At 38.5% G+C, this 14,610-nt stretch overlaps 1 protein-coding gene across 3 annotated transcripts in view; it reads right to left on the bottom strand.

Moving 5' to 3' along the window:
• SNAP25 (synaptosome associated protein 25) overlaps nt 1–14,610 on the bottom strand; it is an 85,332-nt gene that overhangs the window by 16,341 nt on the left and 54,381 nt on the right. For all 3 annotated transcript variants that reach the window (XM_044263447.1, XM_044263448.1, XM_044263446.1), the window contains 3 exons: nt 11,993–12,128; nt 10,044–10,085; nt 4,037–4,085 (listed from right to left, as the gene is read on the bottom strand). In XM_044263447.1, the coding sequence (XP_044119382.1) occupies nt 4,037–4,085; nt 10,044–10,085; nt 11,993–12,064 (163 nt within the window). In that variant the 5' untranslated portion in view covers nt 12,065–12,128. The remainder of the gene's footprint in view (nt 1–4,036; nt 4,086–10,043; nt 10,086–11,992; nt 12,129–14,610) is intronic.

Genomic DNA, 14,610 nt, shown 5'->3' with positions numbered 1-14,610 from the left:
GAGGCATTCCAGTATGATGATGACACTATATGTTGAGGCAAGAGATTGTACTTTTTTTTGCCGTGTTTGGATGACTGGTTATTTATGAGAGATCCACCAATGTGAGGATAGTGAGGGATCTAAGTTTAGACATTTTTTTTCCTACTAATCTTACTTAAGCAAGACAACATGAGGCCCTTAGAATCCCCAACCTGGCTAAAAAACGAACAGTAAAAGAGTAGCAAGATGTCAAAGTTATTGACCCAGTGTACAGGACTTCATGAGTATAGTCAGTTACCAGATGCCACCTATGTGATTGCCATTATCCTTAGCATTATTGAACATTTGGAAATTCATTACATAAATTTAAATAGTCACATGTGGCTAGTGGCTATCACACTGGACAGTGCAGCTTTCATCATTTGTAACAGATATTAGTGTGTAGACTTTAGCAAGAGGAATGTTTTCTCAAATGCTTTCTTGTAGTGCCATGAATCTTTTAAGAAAGTCAGCAGGCACTCTGGAAGAGGCCTTTGCTCTTCCTCTGTCAGGTAGAGGTCAAAGCTTTCACTGTTTAGCTTCAAGTAGATCCCACGGGATTTTCCCAAGGGCTGCATCTTCAGCATTGAAACAAACACATAACCCAGTAAAGACCAAAAGGAACAAGAGATATGGAGATGAAAGATTAAATCATCCCACATCAGTGATAAGGTGGTTTCATGGTGATTTCACTTCGAAACAAATTTTCTAGAAGGAATAAAAGTCCCAGGACTCAGTACATTTCCAGGGCCATCTGTCATACTCAGTGCTCCTTGGTGTCTCCTGATACCTGGGTATAAAACAAGAATCCCATAAAGAATTTCTGAATGCAACCATTTAGCTGGACAACCTGGAATGGTTCTTTGGAAGGATGTCTGTTTCTTGAAACTCCTGTGCAGCTGCAGGAGAGAAGCAATCAACATTTTTGGTGCTGAGGCATAGACAAAATTAGGAGAGCATAACTGGAGAGAAATTTTAAAGCATCTAAACACAGCATATGCAGAATGAAAATGCATTTATCATGACAATGAAGACAGTTGTTGACTTAGGCTCATCCATCATTTTAAAAGGTCCTAATCACCTTATAGTATAAATGGAACATGTACCACTTAAGACCAGGCAGAAGCCACTCACTTTGTGTGGTTTTCCAGTTGTGTGTTTTTTCTCAGTATCATTGGGATCACCATAAATCTGGTAAAACCAAGGCTAGCCTACAAAATACGTTTACTGAGGGATTCAGCATTTACTGTGGTGTGGCCACAAATGAAATGTTTTAGCTGAGAATATTAACTATCTTTTGGGGGAAATCTATTCTTTTTCTTCCTTTCTCAGAAAAATAATACATAGATGTTCCTGAGAATCATTTGTGCTTAAGAATATATTTTTGTATGGAGATTCTGGCAAATTTTATCTCGAGATTCTCTTCATCAAAGTGCAATGAAATTTGCAACTCAATTTAAGCATGTTATTCACTTTCTCTCTTTTTCATTCCAGATTTGTATATATTATTTTCCAAGTCTTCATGTCAATGTTTTATGGTATTGGGAAGAAAGCATTACTTTGAATCTTTCTCAGAACTTTCCTGCAATTATCTTTCTCCCTTTTCTATCCCCTTCACATGAAAATTAATAAGGTGGAATTCCTAATTATTTGAGTGTATATGTATCAGTTTAACTCTGGAAATGAGGTACTACTCTTCCACGCGGGCACCTGTGGGTTAATTTTTAAAAGTTATTTGCTATGTCCAGAGTTTCAAAATCTGGGACATTGTTACATGGATCAAACCAGCAACTATTACAACATAGCAAATTTATTTGGGGAGTTCTGAAGACTGCCACTGCTATTATAATTCCTTCAAAACACAAGTACGTCACTAGGCCCAGTTATTTGTGTCTAAATCGTTAACAATTTGTATTTTAAAAATTGTGGGGAAGTGTTGGGGTTGATGTTCAATTATTTAAAAAAACTTTTTTCTCTTGATTTTTTAATTGGTTGGCATATATTTATGGACAAAGCTCAATACAAATAAATAATACAGAAACAAAAGCTATATATGACAGCCAGGATGATGTGTCCCTCAGATCTCCCTTTAAGAGGGAATTTGTAGTTACCTCACATGTCCAGTTGCTACACCTAAGGGATCCACCAAAGTATTTTCATGGAGACCATGCTGTCACTGGGATACTTCTAGCCGTGAGCTCAGCCATATGGCTCAGCCGTAGCCATAAGCACAATGGCATCACTACATTCCTTCCTACAGTGGGGCTGCTTCACTGGGTTTTCTTAGCCCCTGGACTCCCCATCAGCCTGCCTAACATTTTCTCAGAGCAGGACTGGAGTCTGAGGCACTTCCTCCCAAATCCTCTCTGCTCTGTTCCTCTTAACAAGTTGTTAGGCCTGCATCAGTCAACAGCTTTCCCCACCTACTCCTACTCCTCTTCCCTTAACCCATCACAGGCATCCACAAGAGATCTCATACACTTCTGACTCAGCATTTATTCCCAGGGGACCCCAAATGATACCTTTTCCAAGTTCCTCCCTGCCTTGCCCTAACTCATCAGAAGGTGGTAAAGATTTATCCCATTTAGTGTAATGGTTGAAGAATATTTCTTTTATGGCTAGTCCATAATTCATTTGATTGGTCTCCCCACTGACAGATATTTAGGCTGTTTCCAGTTTTATACTCTTAAACATAATAGCTGTCAATGTATTTCTGCAGTATATAATTCCAGGAGTAGAATGTCTTGGTTAAAGATGGGTATATATCATAATTTGAAAATATTATCCAATCATTCTTCAAACATACATATCAGTCTAAAGTGCCTATCTGTACATTGAAGATCTCTGTTTTCCCAAAATACTCACAGCATTGGTGATTATCAATTTTAAAAATTTGTATCGGTCTGCTAAAGACATTATTGTCAGTTGAAACATGGTTTCATATGTCTGTTTATAAACTGATGATTTATATCTTACATCAATTTGCTTGTAGGTTGTTGCCCTTTTCTCTGATCACTTGCAAGGTCTCTCTGTATTTTAGGAAAATGCCTTATGTCTGTTATCTGTATGGCAATTCCCATGACCCCACCCCATTTGAGGTGTCTTTATTTTTGAAGTTTGTTTGTGGTGTCCTATGTTGTGAATACATTTCACATTTTTATCTTTGACATTAAAAAATTTCTGATGACTTCTAAGAATTTTCTAATGTTTTCAACAACATAAATAAAGAGAAAAAATTCTCAGCAATTTGCTTGTTATGATAAGAATTCAGAATAGAATCAGCTAGCTAACTTATGGCTAGAATTAAATAAGCATCACCATACCACAAGATATACTGAGACAGAAGATATTATCTTTCTAGATTCCACTTTAGAGTATAAAGATGCTTTTCATGGGTTTTCCGATTTCCGTTGCTTTTAGCATTTCCATAATAATTACAAAACAATTTAAATATTTTAAATGGTCCAATTCCCCATTTTCCAATGATCTCCCTCAGCTTATATCCTGTTGAAGACCTAAAAGGACCTAGTTTGGTTACTTAAGGAATCCTCATGATGACTTAGAAATCAAAACTGTCAGATACTGAAATAGGATGGTCACAAGAAATGGAAGTGATATATTAATCTCTCATTCTATCTAGGTATTACTATAAGAAGACTAAGTTTATGGGAAAAATTGGGGGAAAGGAGAATCAGAGAATTCTCAAACTGTCCAAAATACTATCGTTAAAAGAAAAAAAATGACTTTTGCCTTAAAAATTCTGTTACTCCAACATATTTAACAGGGAGAGTAGTGACATTCAATCAGTCATGAAGGCTTTAACATTCCCATACATCTACCAATCTTTTCAACAGAGAAAGGGAAAAAGCAAGATGGTGAGAACTCTAGTACCCTTATACTCATACTCATATATGCATATAAATATGTTCCAAGGACTACCTCTGTGTACACAAATAATATTTTTAAATGCACTTTATTCAGATGAGGAATTGTTCTTACTGAAGAAATCTCAACTTACCTCCTTGTTCATCCAACATAACCAAAGTCCTGATACCAGCATCTTTACTCTACATTCCAATAATGGTAGCAAAGTTGAATAAAGAGTTAGAGAGAGAAAAGAGAGAAAGAGAAATCAGTAAGGGGACAATTAGCCCTAGAATTGGAAAATGAAGAAGGACCAAAGGAAAAAGAGGGAGGAAATAGGGCAAGTGTACTAAGGGTGCAGGAGGGACTCAGAGGAAGTGGTCATCTGTGGACTTGCCCTATCAGTGAATCTTAGGATAGATGAGGGGGTGTGGCTCAATTTCCATGGGGGTAGGGCTGGGGTTGGGGGTTGGCATGGAATTGGAACACACAACTTAATATTATAGTGTGGTTTTATATTTGCAAAACAAAAATGCCCTGTAGTTTCTATAACACCAACTATAAAAAGCAAACCTTTCAAAATCTTCTAAACTAAATCTTTGCTGGCATGATGGATCAGGAAGTTTCCCTCAGTGAATTGGGACTGGATGCCCCATTGGTAAGTAAAAAACTTTGGGGGTGAGGTGATTGCCTCACAATGGTTGAGAAATACAGCCCCAAACAGAACTCACCCTCCCATTTTCCCTCTACGCGGAAAAGTTCTGTGAGATTTAGAAAACCAATGGCCAGATGAGAAATAAAGGCTCTCTATTCTGAAATCTAAAATTCTGCACAATAATAGAGTATGAGAAAATAATTCACCCACAAGCTTTACTGCACTTCTTTTATGCAGAAGTCTGGGAAAGGCAATCCTCATCTCCCTCCACATGATCTAAACAAACCAAACACCACCTGAAATATCTGGTGATCGGAGTAGGATGTGGTGGGTAGGGGAAAAGATATTTGAATGGCTCAGTCTTAAAAATCATCATTGCTGGGAGCTCAAACTGGTGAAGGAAAGACTTTTCATTTTATAGGGTGATTGTTAATAAGTATGAATTGGTATTGCTAACAGTTTGGATTAATTGGTTTTTCAAGGAATACTCATGGTGGTCCCTAGAATAAACTTGAATGGAAGACACTTCTCATGGCCCCATATATTTTCCACTGACTTATTTTAAACTGAGAAAGAAAGAGAGAGATGTTAGTGGAAGTCCCCAGAAAGATTTAGCTTTGTTTTGTTCTGTTTTGAAATAGTATTTTAACAACTCAATAGGGCTTCTAAAATACAGAGCACTGAAGATGTTTTCTGTGAGTTTTATAAACTCACTATTTCAGAGAATGGTCCAGAAAGGAAAAACCAAGTTTCCTCTGAACACATTTTGATAGGCTTCAGTTAGTGAAATTAGGAAGTCGTTTGGAGAGCTTAGGTTGGCTTTCAGAGTCACCAACAGCACAAATTCTGGAGCCAGACTCTGCCCTGGGATCCTGGTGATTTCATTTCCTAGCTGTGGAACCTCAGGTAAATGTCTTAATTATTCTGTGCCTCAGTTCCCTCATTTGTAAGACAGCAATAATAATAGTTAATACCTCATGAGTTGTCATGGGAATTAAATGAAATAGTATGTGGCACATGCTAGAATGGTGCCTGGCCTAGAGTTAGAATGACATAAGGGTTTATAAAATAAATATCTTCAGAAAATGCATCTATAGCAGGATATTTGGCAAATGAAAAATATCGTCATTACCTGCTATGGTCAGAAGCTTCCAGAACACTACCTCCCAAACCTTAATATGCAGGCAAATCCCCTGCACAGGAAACATCTTATTAAAATGTGGACCCTGATTCAGTAGGATTGAGATAGACCCCAAGATTTTGCTTTGTGAATAAGCTCTACCATCTAATGATATTGCTGGTGCTGGGATACCTCTGGAGCAGCAAGATTCCAGACCCCAGGACACGTTTCAAAATCTTTTCTTTACGTGTGCTGTAAATAGACATCTGTTTACACTGGCCTGTGTTTCAACCATTTCTGTGCCCAGACAGGAACAGAAACAGCTCCCTCACTTCCCAGAGTATGTATAAGGACAAAACGAGCTACAGAATGTAAAGACTTCTAAAAGTTCAATTCCAGGGGAGGCTATGGTTCCAAAAACAATTAAGATAAAGGATTTAACTTGTATAAAATCTCGATCAGTGTGGAATGGGCTGCTGTGTTTGCTTCCTCAGAGCCTTCTGCTTTTTGCAGAATTCTCAAATAAAAAGGAAATATGGTAGGAGTTGCTGAGGTTAGGGAAGTGTTACGCATAAGTTCACACTCTGGGATCAGGAACACCTGGGTTTTAATTTCATCTCTGCCATTTGTAGCTGGGAGTCTCAAGCAAGTTCCTTAATCACTGTGTACTTCAGTTTCCCCCTTGGTAAGATGGAGATCAGAATAGTAGTAAAAGGTAGGGACCTACAAGGGTTAAGTTAGGTTATATATGTTTGATGAAGATAGCTCTGGGTATAGTACCCAGCATATAGTAGGCTCTTGATAAATATTAGAACTTACATTCGATTCCATCGTGTTGCTGACAGTTTTTATCAAAATAACTGGATTGTTCTTTGGGGAAACTAGAAATGTAAGGGAGGAGAAGGGCAGGGATGAGGACAGTATTTCAGGGAAGGCAGAATATTACTTTCTCTTATTCTTAAGTATTATGTTTTAATAGCTGGAAGTGAGAGGAGGTGGTTCCATTTTTGTCTTAGCTTAATTGTTTGAGATGTTTAATTCTGTTTGAGATTGCTGGGAAAACTGTCACCTAAAAACCAGAGGATTGGTTTCATTTCTTTCTTTTTTCTTTTCATTTCTCTCTTTCTATTTTTCCTTCCTTGCAGATGAATCAAGACCATATCTAGAACATTTTTAAGTCTTTCTTTTGTCATTCTGAGATGCTTTCCCCAAAGTCCAACACATCTGAACTAAAACCAGGACTCTTCTGGCATTTCCTTAACTGAGAGAATTCCCAAAGGCCCCACATCTACCTATATGAAAAGAACTACCCTGCTTCAAGTTTCCAGTTTTAGTAGAAAGTCTGGCATAACAAAGGCATGGCTTTAGAATGCTTATTTTCTTCTCATCGCCAAGGTGCCTTGAAAGAGAAGTTGGGATGAAAAGAAAATACGCTTAAAACATCGATGCAATGTTGAAGAACCTCAGTAACTATTACTCCGTGAAAGCTCTAGGTGGTGCTTCTGGTCCGGCCTCCCCTCAAGCAGTGAGGCTTTCTGGGGTGACTTTCCATAGCCCAAGACATTCATGTGTAGACTTCATTCCCAGTATGTAGTGTCCACAAAGTCAACTTTTTTGCCTGGACCAAATATTCCCTTCTTGAGGAAACATTCATAACTCTGTTGCCAGAATTAATTACATGCTCCAAAGACAGGACTTGACTTTGGAGAGCTATTTTCATTCCTGTTTTCCCACATGATACCAATTTATATCTTCCCTCCCGCCCCCAAAGAGAGGCCTTCCATACACGTTTGTTGAAGTGCAGCCATCAAAAGAGCCAACGGGAAACTCGAAACTGGGAACCAAGTACTATATGATTTCTAATCTTTTTGCCTATGTGTGGTATCCAGTTTTTCTGATCTTTCCCAACTAACTTCTGTAAAACCTTACATTATCCTTGAGATGCCAATAATGGCACCTATTAAAAAGCAAGTTTCTATACCTGCCACTCTGTTACACCCTAATGTCTGTGAGGACTGGCACAAAGTCCTATACTGAACTGCAAGTGGTGTTGTCTGCCTTAGGGAGACTCTACAAATTTAGTATACTTTCCCGTCTTTGAGACTAAATTTCAGTAAGAATTCAGCTCAATTCAAATTATATAGCACTGATATAGCACTTGGGATCCTGGGCAAGATCCTGGTATTTCAGTGCTCGTATTTGCCAAATGATTTCTGCCCTTAATGAATATTTAATGCTGATTCCTTTAAAGAGAATTTCTTTTTTGATTGAAAAGCAGACTACCTTCTGAATAACCAATGCCCTAGACCTAAGGGGTATTTGACCATCAATATAAAATAACCCAGGGGGAAGTAAAAGCAATCAACCTATGCTAATAATGCCTTGCTCATAAGTTCCGAAGGCTACAAAGTCTAATAGCGTCTTCTCATTTATGAGCGGAAGGAACTAGCTTCCATCTGTTTCACCCCTTGTTCTAAGATGCAACCTCATGCTTGATCAAGAAATCCTTCAGGAGAAACAAAAATGTATGATTCAAGTATCCTACTTCAATAAATAGAGCTTTTGAGAGTTTCTCCTCCCCCAGAATAAATTAGAACAAACACTGCTTACTCAAGACTGGTTGACACTGTCTGCCATTTAAGAAGAGGCAAAAAAGAAGTTCATTGGCCCACTGACTCTGATGGATGAGGAACCAGTTCAATGTAATGCATCCTAATGCATTTGTTCCACCACTTCCCACATTCTAAGCAGGGTTTCAACACTGCACGGGTGGACCAAATGGTGATAGTTCTGATATTTTAGAAATTTACTTCACGTGGGCACACACATAAATGAAAATGAAAAATGAGCCTGGAGTCTATAGTTGAAGGTCATAAAGACATATAACATGTCAGTTGACATGTGGGTTCCCTTCAGGTCAACGTGAGAACTCATGTGGGAATGTTAAGAAGATTTGCTCCTTTTGTTTGCTCTCATTATGGGCTGAGAGACAATAAGCCAACTCTGAAAGCCTCGCCAGCACTCAGATTTTGAATACCTGCCTTCTCTTTGGGGGTCCTCAAGTATTTCTGCATGAGTGTTCCCAGAATAGAGCAACAACAACATTTCTCTTCATTTAGAGAAGGAAAGCTGCTTTCTGTGCTGCCAAAGGCTGCTGTGTTGGCCTGCCTTCCTGTGGGAACCAATTTGTGCTACATGGCAGGCTCAAGTACTCATTTTTTGTGATAACAGGTTTCATTAAGTGTATCTCCCACCCTTCCCTCGTGTCCTGGGGAGCTCACGGTGCCCCCTTCTCCCCACTCCTCTTGTGGCAAGTCACGTTTAGCCAATATTTCATTTCTGGATATGAAGCTGAAGCTGCAGAAATAAAGGAAGATGTTGACTTCCCTCGCTTGAGGGACAGCCGAACTTCCTGTTAGCCTTATAACATTGATCTTTCTTTCCTTTCATGTCATTGCATAAGCAATTTACAGTAGCATGAGGCAAGTAGGCTCATTTAATCATTCTGCTCGAGAACACACAAGATCTCTAAAAATGATAACCACACATGAATTGATAAGCAGTTTTAAAGCATAGCTAAAATAGCATTTCACTGAATAAAAACTATTAGGCTTGTGTTATTCAGTTAAGATAAATATAGCCCATCCCATTCTTTTTCCACTTCATCTCTCCCAATGGGCAAGTTCAATTAATCCACTTATTCCTCCTGGTTGACTACTGCTCTCCCCAACTGGAATGAGCAAGCTTTATTGTAAATGCCCTTTTGATTCTATTATTGCTATCTGCCCTATTTTACCCATTTAAAAGTAGTTTGGGATTCATTAACGATGCCTTGCAAATGGATGTTCAATCCAGAGTCGGGAATATAAAAGAGCTTCTATATTTGTGTTATGGCCTTGAAATTCCTTTTATCAAAGAATTTTCCTATTACTTCATGAATTTTAGTGCCTGACTCTCAATATTACAATTTCTGAAAACATTGTAGTCTATGGGGATATATATTTTTAAAAGTCATATGTGTGGCTAAGTCAAAACAGAATGTCAAGATTAGATGTGACTTAGAGGCATCAAAAGCATTACAAATGAAGTTTTTATGTAAGTAATGACTTTATATTTGTTTAAAGTGATTCAATGTTCTACGATTTCTTAGGAGCATTTACTTGGAAATACCATCCTTCTCTACTTCCCAGACTATAAAGGTAGCCAGGACTGGGAGGGAGAGAGGATCCTTTGATGACATCTCCTTCATTAATGTGAATTCCAGGTAGGCTATAATGAAATCAATGGAATCAATAGGATCATAGCCTAGGAAAAGGCAGTAGGGTCTAGGAAAAGAATATGCCAGCAAAAGGGATTAGTTTATTTTGAAACATGGCCACTCCTTACCTCTTCAACCAGTTGCAGCATACGACGGGTGCTTTCCAGTGACTGAGATTTAAAAAAAAAAAAAAAAAATTATGAATGCAGGAATCAGAGGTCTTGGAAAATCTAAACTATTCTCTTCACTTGAGAGACACAAAGGGTTACTATCACATATTCTTTTAAGTTTGTAACTGAACACATTTTCAATCTATTTCCTATCAGTCTTTCTACATAATAAGATTCCCTAAAGCAATTACATTAAAGCTGATCTTCTAAAATCAAAACCATATGATGAAGCTGATCTTGATATCAAAGACAAAGTAATCTGGAAAAGATAATTTTGCATGTGCAGGATGCATGAAAAATTATCTCAAATACTCAGAGGATTAATTTGGCCTCCTTGGACCAGGAATATTGAATTTTAAACACAAACATAATTTCTCATGAATTGAGATGAATCTAACATCAAGTTTCTTATAAAGCTCCTAGAAACACAATTGGAAGTTCTTATCAATACAAATTAAGCTGTCGCCTTAGGGTGAAAAAAAAAATCAAGCATGTTTGAAATAACCAGCCTATAGGAGACAGCTACAATAATTATCTTCAGCCTTAGATAAGACAAAGTGAGATGGAAAGTCTGAAGTCAGCACTGGTCCCTCAGGCACATCATTGTCACTTTTTTCTCAGTTCCTTTGAAACTAACTACTAGACTCCAGAACGAGTGTGATTTCTCAAGGCTTTGTTTTTAAGTGACAAACTTATTTTGGACAAGATTCTGCAGGAGCAGGAAGAATGTTAAGTTTCCGGGAAGAGCTGTCAGGAGGCTGCTTGTTGAAGTAAAATGGCTATAAGGCGTGGTATGCTGGTAAATGCTAAAATAAATGAATATGAATATGTGAATATAAAACAGATATGAATATACATATATGTATAGTTGTTATTTAAACTTATTATTTTCCTGATAGAAGGGATCGAGATCATAAAATTTAGAGATAATACAATACACAAAGCCCTTTATTACAAATTTCATGTAGCAAATTGATTCTCGCAGAAAGCTTTTGTCAAGTTTTGCTGAACTCTTGTGTCCATTGCTAAGCAGGCAAAGAACAAGTGTAGTTCTGACATGAATGTCATTTGCATTAATGAGTAAGAGAAAAGTGAGACAATGAAGAAATGTTGGGACTTTGCTACTTTGTCAATGATGCAAGTGACTTCTTTGCTGAAGAGAAAAAATTTTTCAAATACTAGATTTTCTCCATTTTTTTGTGTTAATTAAAGAATAATGGTGAGAGACATGCACACTTTGAAGTTCAATCTATGTTATTAATATTTTCTCCACTTAAGTCTAGACAGTCAACAAAACAGTAAATCAAATCCTGATTGGGAGCATTTGCAGATTCCTGTGCTATAAACATCCTTAACCTGTCTGATTTTTGACCACAGCATGGCATCCCTGAAGGTGAATTTGGGAAGATGTACAGTAACACGCTGTACTGTTATATGGTATTCCTGCACTATAGTTGTAACACAAGTCAAAAACTTTGAGAACATACGTAATAGGGAAATATTTAAAAACTGATTGAGTTTTGAGTATTTATTGCCCTTGGTTTTTTAATATAATCTATTTAATTATCAATTTGTATAAGTCAATTTTAACACCAGCTTGAAAGATTCTGGAAAATGTAACAATCAGCTGTCAGAATCAGGCCAGCTCCAGACAGCCAAAGACAGCTTTTCTTAGGGGATCTTGACTTCTCTAGATTTCTAGGAATTGGTAGTTTCGGCTAAGACTAGTTCTATGTAGGTTTATCCACCCATTCCTATCTGTAGAGGTGTCAGGTGTATAGAAAATCAAAGTCCTACTCCTCCGTTTTTAAAATTGAGATGTTAGTAGACCTTTTCCACCTGAACCTGAATAAGACAAACTACTCAGCTCCCCATGTTTTGCTCCTTTCTCACGTCCCATTCCTCACCTCATCAGCCAGCTGGTCAGCCCGTCGCTGCATCTCCTCCAGCTCATTGCGCATGTCCGCGTCCTCGGCCATGGTAGTGGTGGGGGGGTGGCTGGGTCCTTGGCCTGGGGGTCAGTGATGGCTTTGGGCACAGAATCTAGAAAAAGCAGATTTGAACATGTGAGAGTTTATGTAAGTGCGTGTCATATGTGCAAATAGGAGAGCTAAATAGCCTACGCTCTGTCTCCATGACTCAGTCATCTTCTGAAAGACAGAAGCCATACTCAGGGTTCAGTAGAATCTTGCTATTTCTCTAAAAGGTGCATTATAAATGCATACTTGCCAGCTTTACAATGGAGACAGATACCTGTCTACATATGAAGCATTTTTAAGACACACCACCCAAGAGTTTGGATGGTGGTGTCGAGGGATGTGGTTCTGGGTTAGTATACTTTTTAAAAAATATATTTTATTTATTATTTGACAGAGAGAGACACAGTGAAAGAGGGAACACAAGCAGGAGGAATGGGAGAGGAAGAAGCAGGCCCCTCGCCCAGCAGGGAGCCTGATGTGGGGCTCGATCCCAGGACCCTGGGATCATAACCCGAGCCAAAGTCAGATGCCTAATGACTGAGCCACACAGATGCCCCTGGGTTAGTATACTTTTAACCTCACATTTATTTTCTATTTTTATTTTATTTTTAAGACCTTTATTGAGGTATGATTGACATATAATAATCCCACATATTTGAAGTGTATAGTTTGAAAAATTTTGACATATGTACACACACAGGAAACCATGACCACAATTAGGAAAACATATTCATCACACCCAAAGTTTTTACAGACTCTTTGTAATCCTACACACCCACTCATCCCATCTCATCTTACCCCTGTGTTGAGACTACTGCTTATCTGCTTTCTGTTACTATAAATTAGTTTGCATTTCCTACAATTTCATATAACTGGATGATACAGTCTCTACTATTTTTTGTCTCTTTTTTTTAGTTAGCATAATGATTTTGAGATTTATTGTGTTGTAGCATGTATTAATAGTTAGTTCCTTTTTGATGTTGAGTCTTACTTCACCGCATTTAGAAGCATTTAGATTGTAGAGGCTAAGGGCAGGCCCGAAGTGCCTACAAGAATTTAGATAGAGAAACTCCTCCAGGAAAGGAGCAAGCACCATAGATAACTATAGTATAACAAGAATTTGGGATGGTAGACACAGAAGGATTTAGCAAAGTCTGATTATTACAATTCCTCCCTATGTTGCATTGTTTCTCTATAGCCCAGCAAACATTTGTTTACCAACCATTTACTCTTTTTTAATCTTTCTATGAATTTTTTTCCTTTCCTTGGAAGTTCCAGACTCCTACCCTCTTCTCCTTAGTTCAGGATGACATATATACCTCATTTTGCCTGACTGCCTTTGGCACTCCTATCTATGTGGATTCCCCATTTACATATAATTAAATTTGATTTTTCTCCTGTTAATCTGTCTCATGTCAGTTTAAGTCTAAGGCCAGCTTAAAGAATCTTAAAGGATAGAGGTATATTTTCCCTCCCCAGCAAGGGAGCTAAAGGTAGAAAATTTTTAGTCTCCTTCAGTTGTTATCAGAGGTTGCCGAGAAGGCTTACGTGAGTATGCATAGCTATTTTTCCAGAAAGGGATGGATTCTTGTTTCTGAAATGTGACCAGCCCTTTCTTGGTTATACACCTGAAATTCCACATGATGCAAATTACACGGAGCCAACCAGCCCCGTTCCCCTCTTCCTTTTTCCTTTCTTTCTTTCTCCTGTCTTCCCTTCTTTCTCAAATATTTATTGAGTATTTTTAAGATGCCAGGGCAGTGTTAGGCACTAAGGATACAGTGATGAATGAGACAGGTAAATTCACTGTTGTCATGGAGCAACAGCTTAATTAGGAATTTGGGAGTCAAATAAGGAAATTAAATTATTCAGTGTGAAGCTAATTTTTTGGGTCACACCATACCTGCCTATGGGTCACAGCAGGCCTCCCTGAGGAAGTCATGTCCCCAGGAAAGGCCATCAGAGCCCAAGGAAGGGTTTGAGATGATAAATATTTGATACACAAAAGCCTTCTCTGTGAGTAGCACAACTATAGAAGGCCTGGGTTCTTGCTTTGTGGCTGAGATGGTCAAGTGGGCACTGGAATTTTCCCTCTCTCTTCCATGGTAGTGCATGGTCCTAGGGAAATGGCTGCCCAATTGGGAATTACATCTCCAGTTCTCCCTGCATGGAGGTGGTAGAGTTGGTAGAGATGGCGCATGAGTTACAGTGGAAATGATGTGCATCCCTGCCACGCTAAGGCCGTTCAGAAGCAGGCATTCTTTCTGTGTCCTCTCTTTCCCTCTCTACCAAAAAAGCCAGAGCCCTAGAGGATGGCCAGGCCATGAGACAGCAAGAACTTAGGCCTTGGAAGCCATGCAAGGAGGCTTGGAAGCCATGCAAGGAGAGTTAACCACAAAGACCTGAACCTTCATATGAAAGGACAGTGCACTTCTACTGTACTGCACTACTGAAAAGGTGAGCACTTTATTTTGTTACAGCAGTGGGTGTTACAATAACAAAGGCAGGCCAGAAGAAACGTAGAACGGAATAAAAATACTGCGCAG

The sequence above is a fragment of the Neovison vison genome, chromosome 8 (genome assembly GCF_020171115.1).
Source record: "Neovison vison isolate M4711 chromosome 8, ASM_NN_V1, whole genome shotgun sequence".
Lineage (NCBI taxonomy): Eukaryota > Metazoa > Chordata > Mammalia > Carnivora > Mustelidae > Neogale > Neogale vison.
The sequence above is the reverse complement of the archived record's forward strand: the minus strand, read 5'-3'. Positions and strand labels throughout refer to the sequence as shown.